General features: G+C 39.3%; 1 protein-coding gene across 1 annotated transcript in view; it reads right to left on the bottom strand.

Moving 5' to 3' along the window:
- The window catches only part of LOC130682320 (transcription initiation factor TFIID subunit 1-like), a 154,065-nt gene that overhangs the window by 94,866 nt on the left and 34,696 nt on the right, over positions 1-24,503 (bottom strand). The window contains 9 exon segments of the mRNA XM_057496703.1: positions 2,688-2,811; positions 5,354-5,565; positions 6,890-7,055; positions 7,526-7,546; positions 7,548-7,725; positions 16,710-16,899; positions 17,524-17,703; positions 18,029-18,148; positions 18,330-18,485. Of these exon segments, the coding sequence (XP_057352686.1) occupies positions 2,688-2,811; positions 5,354-5,565; positions 6,890-7,055; positions 7,526-7,546; positions 7,548-7,725; positions 16,710-16,899; positions 17,524-17,703; positions 18,029-18,148; positions 18,330-18,485 (1,347 nt within the window).

A 24,503-nucleotide genomic window follows, 5' to 3' on the forward strand; every position in this document is an offset into this window, starting at 1 on the left:
ATAATGGTTACATCCTCCTGTTGAACTGCCCCCTTTATCATTATGTAATATCCTTCTTTTTCTCGTGACCCTTTTTGTTTTGAAGTCTATTTTGTCTGATACAAGTACTGCAACACCTGCTTTTTTCTCCCTATTGTTTGCAAGAAATAACTTTTTCCACCCCTTCACTTTTAGTCTGTATATGTCTTTGGGTTTGAGGTGAGTCTCTTGTAAGCAGTATATAGATGGGTCATGCTCTTTTTTCCATTCTATTACACAGTGTCTTTTGATTGGTGAATTCAGTCCATTTACATTTAGGGTGATTATCGGTAGATATGTACTTACTGTCATTGCAGGCTTTGGATTCATGCTTACCAAAAGTTCTAGGGTAGCTTCTTTACTATCTAACCATCTAAATTTATCTCAATTGTGCTATTATAAACACATTCTGATGATTCTTTATTTCTCACCTTTCTTATTCTTTCTCCTCCACTCTTTATATGTTAGGTGTTTTATTCGTTGCTCCTTTGTGTTTTCCTTGACTGATTTTGTTTATAGCGGATTTATTTTTCCCTTCTTTTTGTATTTGGTTGGCCTATATTTGCTGTGATTTTATTTTCTCTGGTGAGTTGTATTTAGCCTTATCAGTACTTCCATTTAGAGCAGTCCCTTTAAAATATCCTATAGATGTGTTCTGTTGGAGGCAAATTCCCTTAACTTTTGCTTGTCTGGAAATTGTGTAATCCTTTCTTCAAATTTTAATGATAATCATGTTGGATACAGGATTCTTCGTTCAAGGCTCTTCTGTTTATTTGCATTAAATATGTCATGCCATTCTATTCTGTTCTGTAAGGTTTCTGTTGAGAAGTCTGATGATAGCTTGATGTGTTTTCCTTTTTAGGTGACCATTTTTCCCTCTCTGGCTGCATTTAATACTCTGTCCTTGTTTTTGATCTTTGCCATTTTAATTATTATATGTCTTGATGTTGTCCTCCTTGGGTCTCCTGTGTTGGGAGATCTGTGGGTTTCCATGGTCTGAGAGACTATTTCCTTTCCCAGCTTAGGGAAGTTTTCAGCAATTACTTGTTCAATGCCACTTTCTGTCCCTTTTTCTCTCTCTTCTTCTCTGGTACCTCTATAATACGAATATTATTCCATTTGGATTGGTCACACAGTTATCTTAACATTCTTTCATTCCTAAAGATCCTTTTACCTTTCTCAGGCTCAGCTTCTCTGTATTCCTGTTTTCTTATTTCTAGTCCATTAACAGTCTCTTGCACCTCATCCAGTCTCCTCTTTACATCCTTCTTTTTATTGTTTTGTTTTTATTATCTCCCTCCAGAATTCATCACTTAGTTCTTGCATATTTCTCTGCAGCTCCATCTGCATGGCTATGACTTATGTTTTTAATCCTTTTCCAGGAAGATTGGTTATATCTTTCTTGCCAGGCCCTCTCTCTGGCAATGTTTGAGTGATTTTGGACTGGACCAGGTTCTTTTGGCTTTTCATGTCAAGAGAAGTGATCAATGGCAAGTGGCACATGTGTCAGCTGGGAGAACATGTCCCTTCCTCTTTGCTGTTAACCTAGCCTTCTCCCCTGCATGTTCCAGTTAAACACACACAGGGAACCATCTCTGGGTTAATACCCTGAGCTGCCATGCTTAGTGTGGCCCTTGGGATAGCCCAGGGCACTGCCAGGGGTTGCAAGCACATGGCATTTTCTCCTATGAGAATGTCACCCCTTCGTCTCTTATGGACTTTGCACCAGCTTTCTCTGTCTCTGGCACAAAGCCTCGGTGTCTGGCCCAATTATCTTCATGCTGGCAGAAGTTTCGATGTGGGTTTCTGTGGGCGAGGCTGCTTCACATCTGGTCTGCAGCAATTTCCTTGCAGTGAGCCGTTTCTTTGCAGTGCTGGTGGAGGGGAACAAACGGTAGCCTGCTTACTTCTATGAGGGGCTTCAGAACTGCATTGCCACCCAGCGGATTAGGGGGTCTGACGTTCCTTAAGATACCCAGTCTGCTTCAATGCATGGGCTGGGACAATTTTGTCTACCTGTTAAAACACTGTCTCTTTAACACTTGTAAAGCACCTGCTTTTCTTTTGTTCTAGGAAAGCCGGCTGTGCGGACCTGCTCGCAGACTCTGTCTTGGATTTTACTTTTCCATTTCTCTAATATCCAGTACACCATGTGATGTGTGTCTCTGCTCCCAGTGCAGATTACTATGGCTGGTTATTTAGCAGCCCTGTGCTTCCACTCCCTCCCCACTCTGATTCTTTTCCTCCTACTATTGAGCAGGGCTGGGGGAGTGCTCAGATCCCGCCAGGCCACGGCTTTGAATCTTACCCTTTTCGTGAGATGCAGAGCTCTCTCAGATGTAGATGTAACCTGGCTGTTGTATTATATCTTCTGGTCCCTCTTTTAGGAATAGTTGTATTTGCTGTATTTTGAAAATATATATGGTTTTTTGAGGATATTTCCACTGCTCTACTCATGCTGCCATATTGAGCACCTTCGTCCCAGAATGTTTCTTCAGACTTGAAAAACCCAATACTTTCTAGCTAGATAAATATAGTTTGGAAATCTTGTAACAAACACTACACATAGTTTTCAGGGCAAAGCCAAAAGGAGAATCTAAAGATGTGACAAAGCCATGGCTTAGAGAGTATGGGGAGTCAATACAAACCCCATCTGGTACTAATGAAACAATACAAATACTCAAATTCAAATAGTCACAGTGAACAGTGGTTCCAATTCGCTGTTTCTTCTTTGGAGGAAATTTCTGTTTAGGGAACTTGAGAACCAGAGATTTTCTGAGAACTTCATGTGCACTGCAATCAATAACACTTTCATAATGTGTGGTCCCTATTTCTAGTTGCCAGAAAAAAAGCAACTGGAATGAAAATGTCCAAAGTACCAGAGCAAAAGCCTGGGGGTGGGAAAGCCAAACCAAAAGCTAGACATCTGTATTCTAAGGCTCAGGTCAGCCAAGGCAAGCTGTAACTTCACCTCACTTTTCTTTATGTAAGATAAGGGAACTAGGCTAAAGGAATTCCAGGAATCCTTCCAGCTCCAGCATTTTTAGGGTTAAAGTCTTAGGATACTTAAGTTACTCAGAATGGAGACATGAATGGTATTAAAAGTGGTTTGAAAAGTAAAACAAGTTTGTTTTTCCTTCAGTCATTAAAATCCCACCTTCTTCCCTTCCATTGTATGAGATTAAGATACTACATTCTCCTTTTCTAATGTGCTGCAAAACATGACTGTTACAGATACCAAAAACATAAATCAACAAGGATGGAAAAAAGATCCCAAAATTAATAGAAACAGAAACAAATTGTATGGCGATAGATGGGAACAAGACTTATGGTGGTGATCACGATATAAATATCAAGTTAAAATGTACACCTGAAACTTATATGATGTCATATACCAATTTTTCCTCAATAAAAAAACAAATTACCATAACAATAACAAATTCATAAAGAAATTACACAAGAAAAAGAATTCAAATGTATTTTGATTATCATACCCTGACTGCACAACTTCAGTGACATACAGTCTAAGGACAAAAAACTACAGAAAACACCATAAATCTACTTCATATATTTGTTGTTAGTAGAGGTATTAGTATTGTAATTCTCAAACTTATATTAAGAGCAGAGAAAATGAATAAATAAGTTGATGTTGGGAATGACAGGGAGGATACAAATATGGAATGGGGGAAGATGAAGAAGAATCTGAATTAGAGGTATCATAATGAAGTTGTGATTTACAGATATATGTACACTTCCTAGTTCTGTCTACTAAAAGCCTAGAAGCAATGATATCTTAGTGGCAATGAGCATACCTAACACCAAGATCTTGGTTTTCTAAATACCATTCCCTAATAAAATTAACCACAGCTCTTTGGAAAACTGGCTGACTCTAGGTCTTGGACAGGGAAATTTCAAGGACAGCCTAGAACATCTTGTGTCAGAAAGAGAAGAACTTCCCAAAGATTTATAGGGTCATTTCAAAAGGACAAAGAATGTAGCTGGAAGAGGTCAAGTTTAAGACAATATGAGCATGAAAATTAATAATGATGCTAATGAGTTACAAGACATTAAGCTTACAAAGGAAAGAATTTCAGAATCCATAGTAATACTCAAACAAAAGTGAGGGAACACTCTTCTTTAGAGCATGCCAGTTAACGCGGGAAGAATGCTACATATAAAAATCACTTTTTTACAACTCCTAACAGGGCAATTGAGTTAAGCAATGATCATCAATGCTAAACCTACTAAGAGAAAGATTGCTTGGGAACAGATTATTCACCCTCTTATTAATTACAAAGGGAAAAACATATTTTTATTACAGCTGGATCTTCAGGATCACTTTAACAAGATCAAAAATAATGAGAAAACCTGACATAATGTGCTTCCTGATGTGGTGTAGTAAGTACATAATATTACCTGTGTACTAACCTTGCCGAAGACATGACATGAAAACAAAACAGGTGCAGAGGACAGTTCTAGATTGAGAGACACTCAAAATGCTTAATGTTTGAACTGGGATTGGATTCTGCACAGAGGATATGCAATAGAGCATTGAGACAACCAGGGAACTCTGAATACTGAATATCAGATATGACTTAATCAGTGTTAGTTTTCTTAGCTGTAATAACAGTATTACAGTATGTCCTTATTAGAAGATGTGTGTAAAAGAGATCATGACAAAATGTCATGATGCTAACAACTTACTTCCAAATGGTTCAGGAAAAACACTGTTCAGATTTAAGATGAAGCAAATGTGACAAAAGTTTTAACAGTTGATGAGTTTAAAGGACTAGTATACTGTATTCTTCCAACTTTTTGTAGGTCTCCAATTTCAAACTACAAAGTTAGTAGAAAATCTTTTTTAATTATAAACTTCTCCACTTGATTATCAATATTAAATTCTCTGAGGGCAAGAGACAGGTACATACAAGCATTGTTTATGTCTCCTTTATCTATTTGGATGGTTCACTATCAGAATACTGTGGTTAGGGGCCTTAAGAATATTACCTGTGCTGGCAAGTAGAATAAGAATAGCATCTATAATATTTCAGGCACTGTTCTACATGTTCTATATAGTCCCTCTCAGTTTATCTTCATAGGTACCCTGGTATGGGTAGCTCTCTTTTGTAAATAAGGAAACTGAGACTCAGGAAAGTTCAGTAGCACATCCAATAATAATTAGTGGAATTTGAGTGCTTCATGACAAAAGACTAATTTTCATTACTGGCAAAAATTACTGAGGAAAGTCCATCAATGTTAACTGCAGAAAACACATCACACCCAACCCTGCTACCCATCAGTGTCATCAGCCTCCAACAGATCTGCTTTCCCTTACCTCTCAATTAGCTGTTTCCCCAAAACAGTCTTGTTCACTTCAACCTTGATAAGTTCTTCATTATCACTATGAATGACTGTCTTTTCCAACTCCTTCTCCTGCTCCTCAGTAATGGCAATAGGGTTGGAAAGTGGGTCATTTGTTTGATAATAGAGGGGGCAGAATTTGTTTGTCCTCCTGTGCCCAATGGCACCACAAGCCCCACATTTCTGCTGCAAAAAGAAAAGCATCAACATGACAGGAGAAGTAGGCTGCATGCTAGTGTTAAAAAATATATGCAAGCCAGGAGAGAAACAAAGGCAGGTTCAGAACATTTTCTAATAGAATTGTTATAGGCCTTTCAACCAGAAACCAGTAGACAAAAGTGCATGTATGAAACTGATACATTAAAAATAAAATGAAATATAGAGACCGATGATTTCTTTAAAAATCAGGTGAGGAAGAAAAGTGAGAGAATTTTCACTCCCAGTTTAAGTTGTAAATATTGATAATGTCAAACATGCAGGAGAAAGGCTGTTGGAAGCCCAAGGCTGGACCAAGGCTGCATTCAGCTGCATAGGCAGCTACCATGGGTATATTCTCAGCCAAAAGGAAAAGGCTCAATAATACCAAGTCTCCATCTCAGTTTTGAAACTGACCTCAGGTTTATCTATAAAATGCAGTCGGTACTCAGTGTAGCACAGAGAAGACAAACAGTGACTCTGTGGCATCTTAGTACACTGATGGACACTGACTGCAATGGGGTATGGGGGAGACTCAATATGGGCAAATGTAGTAACCAGATTGTTTTTCAAGTGAAACCTTCAGATATCAATAATACCATAAGAAAAACTGAGGTCTGTACTATGTCACATTTATATCATGTCACCTACAAGAAAGAAACACTAAAATACTAATGACCTCAGTACACATAACAGCAGTTTATGTCTGTCAAGAATTTAACAGTTTATAAAGTGCTTCTCATATATTAGGTCACTTAATACAACAACACTGTGGGACAGGTGTCATTTCATAGAAAATAGGCTTAAGGAGGTTAAGGCCACAGAGCTATCAAATGGTAGAACCAGAACCTGAGTCCAGATCTTGTTTCCAATTCCATGGCTCTTTCCATTGTACCATATTTGCCTCATCTTATGAGTCATATTACAGCTACATTGTACAGTACCATCTGGGCTATGCAAAGCTACCCGTATAATGTATTTTTCTGTTGATTCTGTTAATTTGTACAATTTAAAAATAAGATACATGTGTGTGTAAATATGTATCTAAGTACATTAACATGCATGTAAAAATAAATCTGTCAAGCCTATCTCAACTCCTAGAAAATTCTTCCAACAGACAAAGTATAAAATTACCCCCAAGGGCACCAAATTGGTGGTAACAGTAACAGTCACACCAGTATTTTTAACAACCAAGCAGCCACATCATTTGAAATTAGCTTTCCATGACACTGTCCTCATTCCCAGTAAGGGAGGATACCAAACCTAAAGGGAAAGGTTTGCTTTCTTCTTTATGATAATGCCACATCATACTTACTTTTAGGCCAGGACGCTCCTTCACTTTTTTGGGCTTCTTCTCAGGAAGGCCCTTTGGCTTCTCATTTTCCTGGTTCCTCTTAAACTGCCTCAGCTGATCTTGAATCCTGCACCATTCTTTTCTCATCTCTTCTCGATGCTGCTTATCTAAAAGGGCATATTTTTGACTAACAACAAAGAGAAAAATATCACAGAACCATGAGCACTTTAACTAAAAAGACTGTTCTATTAGCTGAACATCTCAAAACTAAAGTAATCCATCCAGAGGGAAAAACAAGGGACTAACTGGCATTCCGATCTCCCTTAATCATCAGCCTTGCACAGGCACAGAGGCCTCTCTCCCAGAATAAGAAGTTGTAAGTAAACCCTAATGTTTTTAACAACCAAACAACTAAAATTCAAAGGACCCAGGGGGAACTGAAAGCACGCCTTTCTGGTGGCATATTTGGAGTTCTCCCTGTGATCTTTGGCTTCAAACCCAAAGATGTAAATGAAGACAAGACTGCTCCCAGTTAATAGATTTCTAGGGAAAACAGTACAGAAAAGAGTTTCTAGAACTGAAGCACCCACCCTTACTCCAATTCCCCAGCATTCTTCTCATTCTCCTTATGACACCACACTGGTAAATTAAACTCACATGAATTCCTCGTATTGTGTTCTGTATACGCACATAGGCATCGATGACAGCTGGCTTTCTGACGATCTCACAGTGAACATACTCTTTCCCTTATTCATCTCGAAACGTGCGATAAATCTTAAGACAACGGCCAGTGGCAGAAGAGTTCAGGCTAGTCACAGGAGCTGTGTCATTGTCTCTATGATTGTTTCCTGCTGCTGCTGCAAGGCAAAAATAGATTTCAACAAACTACCACTATGAATCAAAGAGCCATTTTCTTGGGATTGGGTAGAGACAGTGAAGCTCTACATGCCACAAAACAATGGCTCTACAGAAAGAACCAAAGTCACCACCAGCCCCACAAATACATTGATTTGTCTTATCATGACTTCACTTTACCACTGTCAATGTTCCTGTTTTTATAAGTACAAAATCTGAAAAGTTCTCCAAAAACTACATGTTGTTATAGGTGAAAGAGCAGCAAGAGGTATATGCTCATTCCTCTGAATAGCACAAGAGAAAAGTCAAAGCAGGAAACAGCTGATGATCACTGTAAGAAAAGTACCCAGATTCAATGAAATCCCTATCAAAATACTGACAGCATTTTTCAATGAACTAGACCAAAAAGTTCTAAAATAAATATGAAACCACAAAAGAAGCCAAATATCCAAAGTAATTCTTAGAAGGAAGCATTAAGCAGGGGGTATTATGCTCCCCAACTTCAAGCTCTACTACAAAGCCAAAGTCATCAAGACAATCTGCTACTGGCATAAGAACAGAGCCATGGATCAATAGATGAGAACAGAGAGCTCAGATATAAACCCACACATATATGGCCTATTAATATATGATAAAGGAGCCATGGGCATACAATAGGGAAATGACAGCCCATTCAACTGGTGTTGGAAAAACTGGACAGCCATATGTAAAAGAAAGAAACGGGATTACTGTCTAACTCCATACACAAAAGTAAACCTGAATGGATTAAAGACCTGAATGAAGTCATGAAACCATAAAACTTAGATAAAAACATAAGCAAAACTCTCTTGAATATAAACATTAGTAATTTTTTATGATCACATCTCCTCAGGCAAGGGAAACAAAAGCAAAATAGAACAAGTAGGAGTACTTCAAACTAAAAAGCATCTGTACAGCAATGGACACCATCAGTAGAACAAAAAGGCATCCTACAGTATGGGAGAATATATTCATAAGTGATGTATGAGGCAAGGAGTTAACATCCAAAATATATAAAGAAACCACATGCCTTAACACACAAAAAGCAATTAACCCAATTAAAAAATGGCATAGGATATGAACTGACACTTCTAAAAAGAAGAACTTCAGGAAGGAGGATTAAAGATGGCAATGTGAGAGGTGAGACAGAGGTTTCCTCCTAAAGCCACATATAATAAATTCAAGAAATACTGAAAGACTAATAGGAAGCAGGACTACACAAGACTGCATACAACTGGAGAAAAGAGAAGACCACCCGGAACAGGATAATGTACCAAAACTGTGGCCCAGTGGTACAAGGCCCTTACAACACCCCGCCTCACCAGCAGGAGGAACAGAAACAGAGTGGAGAGGGAATGGAGGCCTGGGACTGCTGGATACCTAACTCAGGAGATCTGCTCTGTGAGCAAAAACCTACATTTTATGGTGTTTGCAGGGTACTCCCACAATTAGGAGGTTGGAAAGCTAAGACAGGCAGAATTCCTGGAGAGACTGAGATTCCAGCAGCTTGTGGAAAGCAGGGATCCTTACGCAGCTGCTCAGTGACAAAAGAAAGGTGGGCAGTCTGAGAAGCTTCCTAACAAGGAAACCCTTGGCAAAAGGGCTGCTAATGGGAGAAGGATTACACAGAGGTAACTGCTCAGAAGAAAGGAAAGTAGGCAAAATTGTCCGGATACACTCTGCCCAGCAGGTTGGGAGATTTCACAGCCTTTAGGTGCTCCAGCTTCCTGGCTGACTATGCACCAACAAGTACCCCCTCAGTGATACGCACCCAAATGTGCCTTTCTCCCAGCCAGCCCCACCTGACTTGCAAACTGGCAAACCCAACTCTGGCATTAGGCCAGACAGAGGGAGATCCATTTACATCAACTACAGATGCAAAGCTTAGACTCTTTCACCTGTGTGTTTAGCCCACTGGTTCAGGCAGTGGAGACAGGCATAGCAGCTGGGAAACAGGACACAGCCCTTTCCTCCCAGCAGGCACCAATATCATTCCCCTGCAAATCATGACATTTCTTCAGGGCTGAGCAGCTCCAGACACTAGAGCTTCTGGGCACTAGAGAGCACCATATACAAACATGAAATGCCAAAGGAACCTGGTTCCAAGTAAAATCATAAAGACAACACCAGAGAAAGATTTAAATGACATAGACCTCATGAATCTCCCTGAAACAGAGACCAAAATAAAAATCATTAACGTGCTCATGGATGTACAGAAAAATATTCAAAATCTCAGGAATGAATTCTGGTGGGAGATACAATTGTTGATAACCACAGTGGAAGCTATTAAAAGCAGTTTAGATATGGTGTAGGAGAAGATAAATGAAATAGAAACTAGAAACGAGGAATACAAAGAAACTGAAGCTCAGAGAGAATAAAGGATCCCTAAGAATGAAAGAATATAGAGACAACTGTGTGACCAATCCAAACGGAACAATATTTGCCTTATAGGGGTAAAAGAAGAAGAAGAGAAAGAAAAAGGGATAGAAACTGTCTTGAGGTAATTGTTGGAAACTTCCCCAATCTGGGTAAGGACATAGTCTCTCAGGCCATGGAGGTGCACAGATCACCCAGCACAAGGGACCCAAGGTAGACAACACCAAGACATATAGTAATTAAAATGGCAAAGACAGAGGATAAGGACAGACTATTAAAAGCAGCTAGACAGAGAAATAAGATCACATACAAAGGAAGGTCCATCAAACTGTCATCAGAGTTCTCAGCAGAAACCTTACAGGCCAGAAGGGAGTGGCATGATATATTTAATGCAATGAAGCAGAATGGCCTCAAACCAAGAATACTTTATCCAGCAAGATTATCATTTAAATTTGAAGGAGGGATTAAACAATTTGCAGAAAAGTAAATGCTTAGTGAATTTACCTCCCACAAACAATCTCTACAATGAATTTTGGAGGGTCTGCTACAGATGACAGTATTCCTAAGGTTTAATAGTTGTTACCAGAGGTAATAAAACCACAGTGAAGAAAGTAGAACAGTTAATTACTAAACAAATGCAAAATTAACTGAACTATGTCCAAACTCATTCAATGGATAGTCAAAGAATACCGAATATGATACCTAATATACAAAGAATGGAGGAGGAAGACAAAGGAGGTGGAAAAAAAGAGACCTTTTAGATTGTGTTTGTAATAGCATATTAAGTGAGTTAAGACTCTTAGATAGTAAGGAAGTTATCCTTGAAACTTTGGTAACCATGAATCTAAAGCCTGCAATAGCAATAAGCACATACCTATTGATAATCGCCCTAAATGTAAAAGGACTGAATGGACCAATGAAAGGACATAGAATCACAGAGTGGATTAAAAAACAAGACCCATTTACATGCTGCATAAAAGAGGCTCACATTAAAGCCAATGATATACATGGACTAAAAGTGAAGGGATGGAAAAAGATATTTCATGCAACTAATGGGGAGAAAAAAGCAGGAGATGCAGTACTTGTATGAGACAAAATAGACCTCAAAACAAACTCACAAGGGAAAAAGAAGGGCATTACATAATGGTAAATGGGTCAATCCAACAAGAAGATAAAGGCATTAAAAATATCTATGCACCAAACACAGGGGCACATACATATGTGAAGCAAATACTAATAAAATTAAAGAGGGAAATAGAATGCAATGCCTTCATTCTAGGACACTTACAGCACTCCACTCACTCTGAAGAGAGATGAACCAGGAAGAAAATAAGTAAGGAGAGAGAGACGCTGAACAACACACTAGAACAGATGGACCTAACAGACATCGACAGAACTCTACTCCCAAAAACAGCAGAATACACATTCGTCTCAAGTGCACATGGAACATTTTGCAGAATAGACCACATACTAGGCCACAAAAGAAGCCTCGGTATATTCAGAAAGACTGAAATTGTACAAACCAGTTTCTCAGACCACAAAGGTATAAAACTAGAAATAAATTGTACAAAGAAAACAAAAAGGCTCACAATCACAAGGAGGCTTAACAACATGCTCTTAAATAATCAATGAATCAATGAGCAAATTAAAACAGAGATCCAGCAGTATATGGAGACAAATGACAACAGCACAAAGCCCGAAATTCTATGGGATGCAGAAAAGCTAAGAGGAAACTATATAGCAATCCAGTCCCATTTAAGGAAGGAAGAACAACCCCAAATGAATAGTATAAAGTCACAATTATTGAAACTGGAAAAGGAAGAACAAATGAGGCCCAAAGTCAGCAGAAGGACGGACATAATAAAGATAGGAGAAAAAATAAAATTGAGAAGAATTAAACAACAGAAAAGACTCAATGAAGCACTTGTTCTCTGAGAAAGTAAAAAAAAAGGATAAACCCCGAGCCAGACTAAGAGAAAAAGAGATACTGCACACATCAACAGAATCAGAAATAAGAAAGAAAAAAATCACGATGGACCCCACAGAAATACAAAGAATCATGAGAGAATACTATGAAAATCTACATGCTAACAAGCTGGAAAACCTAGAGGAAATGGACAACTTCCTAGAAAAATAGAGTTTTCCAAGATTAACCAAGGAAGGAGAAAATCTAAACAGACTGATTACCAGCAACAAATTGAATCAGTCATCAAAAAACTACCCAAGAACAAAACTGCTGAACCAGATGGATTCACTGTTGAATTAGACATATAGAGAAGATATAATACCCATTCTCCTTAAAGTTTTCCTAAAAGCAGGAGAGGAGGGAATACTTCCAAACGTTCTATGAACCTAGCATTACTCTAATACTAAAACCAGGAAAACACCCCCCAAAAAAAGAAAAGTACAAACCAATATCTCTGATGAACATAGATGCAAAAATTCTCAACAAAATATTAACAAACCGAATTCAAAAATACATCACAAACATCATACACCATAATCAAGTGGTGTTTATCTCTGGGAAGCAAGTATAGTACAGCATTCAAATATCCATCAACATCATCCACCACATCAACAAAAAGACAAAAACCACATTATCATCTCCATAGACGTTGAAAAAGCATTCGACAAAATTCAACGTCCATTCATGATAAAAGATCTCCAAAAAATGGGTATAGAGGGAAAGTACCTCAACATAATAAAGGCCATATATGACAAACACACAGACAACATCATACTTAAAACACTGAGAAGCTGAAATCTTTTCCTCTGAGATTGGGAACAAGACACGATGCCCACTCTCCCCACTGTTATTCAACACAGTATGGGAGGTCCTAGCCATGGTAATCAGACAAAACAAAGAAATACAAGGCATTCAGACTGGCAAAGAAGAAGTCAAACTGTCACTATTTGCAGACGACATGATATTTTACATAAAAAACCCTAAAGATTCCACTCCAAAACTATTAGAATAAATACCTGAATTCAGTAAAGCTGCAGGATATAAAATCAATACACATAAATCAGTTCCATTCCTACATGCTAATGATGAACTAGCAGAAAGAGAAATCAGGAAAACCTTTCCATTCACAATTGCATCAAAAAAGAATAAAATTCCTAGGAATAAACATAAACAAGGAAGTGAAAGACCTATACCCTGAAAACTACAAGACACTCAAGAGAAATTAAAGAGAACACTAACAAATGGATACTCATCCCATGCCCTTGGCTAGGAATTAATATTGCTAAATTGGCCATCCTGCCTAAAGTAATCTACATATTCAATGCAATCACTATCAAAATACCAACAGCATTCTTCAATGAACTGGAACAAATAGTTTTAAAATTCATATGGAACCACAAAAGACCCAGTATAGCCAAAGCAATGCTGAGAAATAAGAATAAAGCAGGGGGGATCTCGCTTTCCAACTTCAAGCTCTACTACAAAGACACAGTAATTAAGACAATTTGGTCCTGTTACAAGAATAAATCAAAATCCAATGGAAAAGAACACAGAGTCCAGATATCAACCCAAAAATATATGGACAATTAATATACGATAATGTAGCCATGGACATACAATGGGGAAATGACAGCCTCTTCAACAGCTGGTGTTGGCAAAACTGGACAGTTATATGTAAGAGAATGAAACTTTATCACTGTCTAACCACATACACAAAAGTAAATTCACAATGGATCAAAGACCTGAATGTAAGTCATGAAATCATAAAACTCTTAGAAAATAACGTAGGCAAAAATCTCTTTGACATAAACATGAGCGACTTCTTCATGGACATATCTGCCAGGCAAGGGACACAAATGCAAAAATGAACAAGTGGGACAATATCAAGCTGAAAAGCTTCTGTACAGCAAAGGACACCACCAATAGAACAAAAAGGCATCATACAGTATGGGAGAATATATTCATAAATTGTAGATCCGGTAAAGGGTTGACATCCAAAATATATAAAGAGCTCATGCACCTCAACAAACAAACAGCTAATAATCCAATTAAAAATGGGCAGGGGAGCCTAACAGTCAGTTCTCCGAAGAAGAATTTCAGATGGACAACGAACCCATGAAAAGATGCTCCACTTCCCTTGTCATCAGAGAAATACAAATTAAAGCCACAATGTGGTATCACCTCACACCAGAAAGGATGGCCAGCATCCGAAAGACTAAGAACAATTAATGCTGGTCAAGATGAGCTGAAAGGTGAACCCTCCTACACTGCTGGTGGGAATGTAAATTAGTTCAACCATTGTGGAAAGCAGTATGGAGGTTCCTCAAAAAACTCAAAATAGAAATACAATTTGACCCAAGAATTCCACTACTAGGAATTTACCTTAAGAATGACGAAGCACAATTTGAAAAAGACAGATGCATCTGTATCTTTATTGCAGTACTATTTACAATAGCCAAGAAATGGAAGTGATCTAAGTGTCCATTGGTAGATGAATGGATAAACAAGATGTGGTACATATACATAATGGAATATTATTCAGCCAAAGAAAGCAAATCTATCATTTGCAAAAACATGGATAGAGCTAGAGAGTATTATGCTCAGTGAAATAAGCCAGGTGGAGAAAGACAAGTATCAGATGATTTCACTCATCTGTGGAGTATAAGAACAAAGAAAAAATCTGAAGGAGCAAAACAGCAGCAGACTCACAGAAACCAAGAATAGACTAACAGTTCCCAAATGGAAGGGGCCTGGGGAGGATGAGTGGGAAGTAGGGATAAGGGGTGGGGAAAGGAAAGGGGGAATTATGATTAGCATGTATAATGTGGGAGAGCAGAAATGGGGAGGGCTGTACAACACAGAGAAGACAAGTAGTGATTCTACAGCATCTTACTAGGCTGATGGACAGTGTCTGCAATGGGGTATGTGGGGATACTTGGGGATGGAAGGAGTCTAGTAAACATAAAGTTCCTCATGTAATTGTAAATTAATGATACCAAAATAAAAAATAAAAAAGGCCTTTGCTCCCTGATGTTTATCACAGCACAATATAACATACAATAGCCAACCTATGGAAGCAACCTAAGTGTTCATTAGTAGATAAATGGATGAAGAAGGTGTGGTACATATACACAGTGGAATATTGTTTAGCCATAAGAAGAAAAATCCTACCATTTGCATCATGGACAGACCTATAGGGTATATGCTCAGTGATATAAGACAGCTGAAGACAAGTACCAAATGATTTCATTCATCTGTGGAATATAACAACAACAAAGCAAAAAGGAGGAAAACAGCAATGGACCAACAGTTACAAGGAACTGGGGAGTGTCGGTGTGAAGGGAGTGCAAGGGGATTAAGGGGCATTATGATTAGTGCACCGAATGTAGTGGGGGGCATGGGGAAGGAAGTATATTGCACAGAGATGGCAAGTAATTACTATATAGCATCTTACTATGCTGATGGACAGTGACTGTAATGGGACATGTGATGGGGACTTAATGGGGGGAATGTACTAGCCACAATTGTTGCTCATGTGAAACCTGAGCATAAGATTGTATATCAAGGATACCTTAATAAAAAAAAAAGTACCCACTCACTACAGAAACAGGACCAGAGTATCCTTCTCAAACTTTAATTATGAATGAGTAGGAATCACCTGAGGATCTTGTTAAAATACAGAATCTAATCAGTAGGTTTGTGGTGAGCCCTGAGATTTCTGCATTACTAACAAGCTCCCATGTGATGTAGATACAGCTGATCCAGGACCACACTGGTGAAGAGGCTTTATTACAACTTTATAATGTAGTCAAAACAACAAAATTACACAAAGCTTTAACAAAGTGGAGGAAACAAAGGAAAAGACTACTATGAGTAAGAACAGTTATGTAGACCTTCATGTTCAGCCTTTATTCTCTCTCTGTATCTACAGACAACTTTTCAGTTGCCTGATTGCCATCTACACTAGGTAGTGGCATGGGGACCTCAAACTCCACACCTCCCCATGTTAAACCTGCTTCTTCTTTGAAATTTTCTACTTTAATCAATGATACCATCATCTTCCTAGCAAGCCCAGAGAGAAATTTTAAAGTCAGCTTGTATTTTTTCTCTTTTAATTTCCGAAGTCCATATATATCCCACACCACTTCAGGCCACTATCACCCTTCACCCTCAACTTCTGCCATTTTTGGCTGGTGGATTTTTAGCTCTTTTCAGGGGCTCAGACTCCTCTAAAAATCTTCTGAAAGCCATGGATTATCTCAGAAAAGGCACATTTGCACAGAATTTGACATCCTGACTACAGAGGGTTCAAGAACCAACCCACAAATTCATTCAGATTCTGTATTAAAAACTCTTACCCTCTACGAAGAATGCCCAGAAAGCTCACTTGACGGACAGCACTGAGAGCCCTGGCTTGGCCAGGCCTGATGCAGAGACAGCAGTGAAGTGACAGTATCTCTTCCATCTATGCCCCACAACCTAGAGTCCAGTTTGCAGTCATCTTTCTTACCTCATCTACAGGTCATCTTTCTACACTCATCCCTACATCTGCTGCCTCCAGCATTACCTCAGTGATTACTTTGCAGTTATTTATACTTTTTAATCTTTCTTGTCTGTCTGTGAAGCCACTACCCTCACCCAATAACATCCTCTGTAGTTCCTTCTGCTCCTACTAGTCCCATACACGTGATAGCTGAGAACTGGTTTTCTTACTCTGCAACATGTTCTCGATGTTCTTTCCCATTTCTTCAAAGTGACTGTCTTCAGCTGAGCTGCTATCTGTGTCAGTTGATAAGACTTCAGTTGATGACAAAAACTAAAATCCGGAAAAAAGCAATCTTAAATTAAGACAATGGGAAATACAAAAGTTCACAAAGAGCTGAAGAAGCAGTTTGAGGCCACAGTAGGAAATTGGGAAGTCAGCCTTAAAAACAACACTCAAAATCCACTAAGACATGGGGCCCTTAATGGAAAACCTTTACAAGTTTTCCTAGACATTTAGAGAACAAGGCAAGTTTGAAATACGAAATAGCACAACTTTTTCAGAATTCCTGAAGAGACCCTGAGAAACACATCAATATATTATTGGTTGTTCTGAATTAGGGCATTACCATCCTCTCAACAGGAAGCCTTCAGAGAACATACAACTTCCTGTCTCCTATCACCACTTAATGGCTGTTAGGCCCAAGTAGGCCATAAAAGTTGCCATAGAACCCAGAGATCAAACCTTCACTACTTGCCATTCAAAAACTTTTGCCAAGTTGCTTTGAGTAAACTAGGTACTCTAGCAGTATATGAACAGATGCCATCCTTAAATCTCCAGATACCTTACTACCTAGTTATATTATTAGTGTGACTAAAACATAATTAGGTTTCTCCTTCATCAAATAGTGTCTTGGACACCCCCATTTCCAGATTGGATTTTCTGCAGCAGTAAAACACACTTGTTCTGCAGGTCATAGATGCGCTGACATTCCTCTTTGTAATGCTCTTGATGCTCAGCCACAGAAAACCTTGATCGACGAGCAAATTTACTCATGGGACCCTCTCCAGAGTGGGCCTGTTATGTTAACATTGTGCGTACTGCATCAATCACTTCCCAGCAGGAAAACTTTTTAATCTACAAGACACACACACACACACACTCACACACACACACTCACACACACACACACACACACACACACACACACACACACACAATTATTCAGGGAATTCAAAGAGCAAACCAAGACACAAGGTTAGAGAGCTAGACCAAAATACCAACACCCAAAATATTTTAAACAGAAAGCTTTACAATTAAATTCTGAAAACGTATCCAAGACCCAGGCCACCACAACTTACAGCACAAAATCCTCCAGACAGTTTCTTATATGTGCCTACTAGCTCTTCTCTCCTTGTGCAAAGCCCCTAGGAGCCTCTACGATTTCCTCTTCCACACTCACCTTTTCCTCAAGAACACCGAATTTATGAAGAAGTTGATTGGCATTTTTCAGAGAGAGGCGACGGAAATCTGCATTTTTTCCTGTCACTGTTTTCTTCACTGGCTGAGGTTCCTTATCATCCTATGTCAAAAACAAAATACAATAAAACAGGTAAGAATCCTACAGAGCTGAATTCCTTGTAATAGCCACTTAAATCATCCTGTCAACTTAACTGCTTCCTATATCATACATCCTATCCATCACGACTCCTTAACCTTCCTTTCTTTCTTCCTTGATACATATCCTACAGAAATTCAGACACTCTCAACATCTTCTGTGTTGGTTTCTTAGGAATCTTCACATACGAGAACCCTTCACCACACCCTGTGGGATCTGCCATCCCAGTCACCTCTGGGAGACACTTGCCCTTCATGGCATCAATGAAGGCCCTTGTGGTGTTCCAAGGAGCTGTGTGAACCTGACATATAGGAAAAGATTTAAGGGTTATGGAGCACATTTGCTCTATGTCTAGCCATGATAGAAAGTTGGATCAATTACAGTAACACAATTTGATGCTTTTGTAAACTATCCACAAAAACCAATTGTTACATAAAGCTGCCCAGGGCTCAGAGCATGCTGTTATTCTTTCCTATGGTAATTAAATCATGATATTAAATAGAAGTTAAGATTTCAGCCATTAGAAGAAGGAATATGTGGAACAGTGGTATCCTTCACTCCAATATTTGTTGAGCTTCCCTGAGAGTTCTCAGAGATGGTGTTGCCCCCATCCTCGTGATGTGCAAAAGTTAGACTTACAACTGAATTTCACTAATTACTTCTTTAGAATGACCCACATATTTTCATAATTAGATGATAAATCATGCTTTACAAAACACAAGCCCTAACCCCAGGAGCACTGAATCAGAGTCCACTTCAGCTCTGCCACCTTGCTCAAAACAGTCTGTCCTCTCTCTCCTGGAATCCTGAATACCTTTCAGAAATCCCACAAAAACAGTAAGGAAATTAAGAGTAGGGGAATGTGTTTCTTCATACAGACTAGTTAAGACTACAAATGATTACCTAGAAAATGATCAAGGAGGAGAGGATTAAAGATGGAGGCATGAGAGGTGAGATGGAGGCTTCTGTTTAAAACCACATAAAATACAAAAATATAATTAATACGAGTAATCCTGAAAGGGCAACTGGAACGAGGGATGTGCCAAACTGCATAAACCTGGTGAAAGGAATAAACCTCACAGAACAGAGTGAGGCACCAAAGCCGTTGCCTGGCTTCACCCAAGCCCTTTTCCAATCCCAGCTCACTGATAGGAAGGAAGAGAAAGAGAGTAGGAAGGGAGTGGAGGGCTGAGACTGCTGAATACCTAAATCCAGAGATCTACTCTTTTAGCACATACACATCTTTCATGGTGATTGCATGGTACTCTCGTGACTAGCTGAGACAGGCAGAATTCCTGGAGAGACTGAGATTCCAGCCGCTTGTGGAAAGCAGGGATCCATATCTGACAGCCCTGGTAGAAAAGTAAGGTGGGCAGTCTAAGAGTCTTCCTAACGAGGAAGCCCTTAGCAAGAGGGCTGCTAAAGGGGCAAGGATTGCACAGAGCAGTAATGCTCAGGAGAAAGGAAAGTAGACAAATTGTCCGGGTGCACTCTGCCCAGAAGGTTGGGAGCTTTCACAGTCTTTAGGTGCTCCAGCTTCCTGGCCGGCTATCCACCAACAAGGAACCCCTCAGTGATATACACCAACTACACATTCCTCCCAGCTAGCCCCACCTGGCTTACAAACTGGCAAACCCTACTCTGGCATTAGGACAGCCAGAAGGAATATCTGTTTACAGCAAATACAAACGCAAAGCATAGAGGCTTATACCTGTGTGCTTGGCCCACTGGTTCAGACACTGGAGACACTCACAGCAGCTGGAAAGCAGGAAACAGCTCTTTCCTCCCCTAGGCATCAATACCACTCCCCTGTGGCCCTTGACATTGCTTCAGGGGATGAGCAGCTCCACAGAGTAGAGCTTCTGGATACAGGAGGGACCCATACACAAATATGAAGATTTTGGTTGAAATTTAAATTATTAACACAAGTCCTCAGGAACATTTAAATGACACTGACCTCATTAATCTTACTGAAATTGAGTTCAAAATAAAAATAATTAACATGCTTATGTGGGTACAGAGAAATATTCAAGGACTCAGGAGGGAATTCCGGTTGGAGATACAATCATTGAAGAGCACAATGGGGATATTAAAGAGAGTACTGTGTGACCAATCAGAATAGAACAATACTCTCATTACAGGGGTACCAGAAAGAGAACAGAGGAAAAAAGGGGTAGAAAGTGTCTCTGAGGAGGTAATTGCAGAAAACTTCCCCAATCTGGAGAAGGAGATTGTCTTTCAGACCATGGAGGTGCACAGATCTCCCAGGACAAAGGACAGAAGGAAAACAACACAAAGACATAGAGTAATTAAAATGTCAAAGATCAAGGCTAAGGAAAAACTATTCAAAGCAGCCAGAGAGAGAAATTAGAACACATACAAGGGAAGCCCATCAGGCTATTATCAGATTTCATGGCAGAAAACTTATAGGCAGAAAGGAGTGGCAAGATTTATTTAATGCAATGAAGGACAAAGGCCTTGAACAAAGGGGCCTTTCAAACTAAGATTACTCGGTTTGGCAAGATTATCACGTAAATTTGAAGGATGGATTAAACAATTTCCAGACACCCAAAAGCTGAGAGAATTTACCTCCCACAAACCATCTCTATAGTGTATTTTGGAAGGACTGCTACAGATGGAAGTGTTCTTAATGTTTAATAGCTGTCACCACAGGTAATAAAACCACTGTAGAGAATGTATAACAGCTAATTACAAAGCAAATGCAAAATTAAATTAACTGTCCCCAAAGTCAATCAAGGGATAGAAAAAGAGTACAGAATATGACATCTAATATATAAAGAATGGAGGAGGGAGACACAGAAAAATACAAAGAACCTTTTAACTGTTTGTAATACCATATTAAGTGAGTTAACTTAGACTCTTAGATAGTAAGGAAGTTAACCTTGAGCCTTTGATAGATACAAATCTAAAGAATAGAAGGCAACAGGTACATACCTATCGATAATCACCCTAAATGTAAATGGTTTGAATGCACCAATAAAAAGACATAGAGTCACTGAATGGATAAAAAACAAGACCCATCTATATACTGCATAAAAGAGATTCACTTTACACCCAAAGATATGCACAGACTAAAATTGAAGGGACAGAAATAGATATTTCATACAATTAATAGGGAGAAAACAGTAGGAGTTGCAGTACTTGTATGAGACAAAATAGACATCAAAACAAAGAAAGTAATAAAAGATAAAGAAGGACATTACATAATGATAAAGGGATCAGTCCAACAAGAGAATATAACCATTAAAAATATCTATGTACCCAACACAGGAGCACCAAAATATGTGATAACAGAATTAAATGAAGAAATAGAATATAATGCATTCATTTCAGGAGACTTCAACACACCACTCCTTCCAAAGGACCAATCAACCAGACAGAAAATAAGTACACAGATTCACTGACCAACACAGAACAAATGGACCTAAATATTTCAAACAAAAGACAACATAATTAAAAGGGGAAATAGAATACAGCACATTCATTTTAGAGACGTTAACATACCACTCACAACAAAAGACCGATCAATTAGACAGAAAATAAATAAGGAAATAGAGGCATTGAACAATACACTGGAACAGATGGACCTGACACATATCAACAGAATGTTACATCCAAAAGCAGCACAACACACATTCTTCTCAAGTGCACATGGAACATTTTCAAGAGTAGATCATATACTAGGCTAGAAAAAGTGCCTCAGTAAATAAAAAAAAGATTGAAATTATACAAACCAGTTTCTCAAACCACAAAGGTATGAAACCAGAAATAAATTATGCAAAAAAAAATGAAAAAGCACACAAACACATGGAGGCTATACAAAATGCTTCTAAATAACCAATTGATCAATGACCAAATAAAAACAGAGATCAAGCAATATATGGAGATAAATACCAACAATAATTCAACACTTCAAAGTCTGTGGAATGCAGCAAAGGCTGTGCTAAAACAGAAGTATATTGCAATACAGGCCTACCTAAGCAAAGAATACCAATCCCATATGAACAATATAAATTCACAATTAACAAAACTAGAAAAGGAAGAATAAATGAGGCCCAAAGTCAGTTCAACAAGGGACATACTGAAGATTAGAGTAGAAATAAATAAAATGGAGAAAAATAAAACAACAGAAAGAATCAATGAAAGCAGGAAATGTTTCTTTGAGAAAATAAAAATGGATAAACCTCACTAGTAAGACTTATCAAGAAAAAAAGAGTTGATCTGGGGGCGGAAGACGGCAGCGTGAGTAGAGCAGTGGAAATCTCCTCCCAAAACCACATACATCTATGAAAATACAACAAAGACAACCCTTCCTTGAATAAAGACCAGAGGACATAGGAAAATATCAAGACCACATCCGCACCTGAGAGAACCCAGCGCCTCCTGAAGGGGGTAAGATACAAGCCCCGGCCCGGCGGGAGCCGAGCGTCCATCCCCACAACTCCTTGCGGGAGAAGAATAGGCAGAATGGGAGAGAGATGGAGCCCAGGACTGCCAAACACCCAGCCCCCGCCATCCGGGCCAGAGTGCAGACAATATACGTGCCCAGGGGTCTCTGGGGCAGTAAGAACAGTGAGCACGCACCGGAGTGACATAAGAAAAGCGCACAAATTTTTTTTTCTGTTTTGTTTTGGCGAGCAATTTTTGGAAGTCTTAAAGGGATAGGGACCCCAATACTAGGGAAACAGGGCAGCAAGAACAGTGAGCGGGCACCGGTGGCCTGGCGCTGGAGGACATAAGAAAAGCGAGCGCTCATTTTTTTTTCTCTGTTTTGTTTCGGCAAGCGCTTTTTGGAAGTCTCAAAGGGATAGGGACCCCAATAGTAGGGAAACAGGGCAGCAAGACATGTGAGCAGATGCCTGAGGCTGGCGTTGGAGAATAAAGAAAAACGAGTGGCCACCTTTTTTTTTTTAATTAAAAATTTTTTTTAATTAAAATTTTTTTGTTTATTGGTGCTCGTTTTGTTTTGGTGGATGCTTTTTGGTAGCCTTAAAGGGGCAGGGCGGGACATTTAATCTGGAGGTAGGGAATCCAGGGATCTCTGGGCACACTAACCCCTGGGCTGCAGGGAGCAGGGAGGCCCCTTACGGAGATAAATAGCCTCCCAGCCACTCCCGCTCCAACGTGATTCCAGCACTTTGGAGCAGCTGCCGGAGGCAGTCCACGCCCAGAGCAACAGCGGAGATAAACTCCATAGCAGCTGGGCAGGAAGGAAAAACCCTGTCTGCATCTGTGCAGCACAAGCCACTAGAGGTCGTTGTTCTCCCAGGAGAGGAGGACCACAAACCAACAAGAAAGGAAGTTCTTCCAGCCGTCACTTGTCCCAGCTCTGCAAACTATTCCTATCACCATGAAAAGGCAAAGCTACAGGCAGACAAATATCACAGAGACAAAACCAGAGAAGGAGACAGAACTAACCAGTCTTCCTGAAAAAGAATTCAGAATAAGAATCATAAACATGCTGACAGAGATGCAGAAAAATACGCAAGAGATATGGGAAGAAGTCTGGAGGGAAAACACAGATGCCAGAAAGGAGATCACAGAAATGAAAAAATTCTGGAAGGGTTTATAAGCAGAATGGATAGGATGCAAGAGGCCATTGATGGAATTGAAACCAGAGAACAGGAACGCATAGAAGCTGACATAGAGAGAGACAAAAGGATCTCCAGGAATGAAACAATATTAAGAGAACTGTGTGACCAATCCAAAAGGAACAATATCCATATTATAGGGGTTCCAGAAGAAGAAGAGAGAGGAATAGAGATGGAAAGTATCTTAGAAGAAATAATTGCTGAAAACTTAAACAAATGGTGGAGGAAATAATCGAAAAGACCACGGAAATACACAGAGCCACAAACAGAATGGATCCAAGGAGGACAACACCAAGACACATAATAATTAACATGACAAAGATCAAGGGAAAGGAAAGAGTTTTAAAGGCAGCGAGAGAGAAAAAGGTCACCTATAAAGGGAAACCCATCAGGCTAACATCAGAATTCTTGACAGAAACTCTACAGGCCAGAAGAGAATGGCATGGTATATTTAATACAATGAAACAGAAGGACCTTGAACCAAGGATAATGTATCCAGCACGACTATCATTCAAATATGATGGTGGAATTAAAAAATTCCCAGGCAAACAAAAGCTGAGGCAATTTGCTTTCCAAAAAAACCTCTCCAGAACATCTTACAGGGGCTGCTCTAGATGGGAGCACTCCTAGAAAGATCACAGCACAAAACACCCAACATATGAAGAATCGAGGAGGAGGAATAAGAATGGAGAGAAGAAAGAATCTCC

This window comes from Manis pentadactyla, assembly GCF_030020395.1.
Source record: "Manis pentadactyla isolate mManPen7 chromosome Y unlocalized genomic scaffold, mManPen7.hap1 SUPER_Y_unloc_5, whole genome shotgun sequence".
Lineage (NCBI taxonomy): Eukaryota > Metazoa > Chordata > Mammalia > Pholidota > Manidae > Manis > Manis pentadactyla.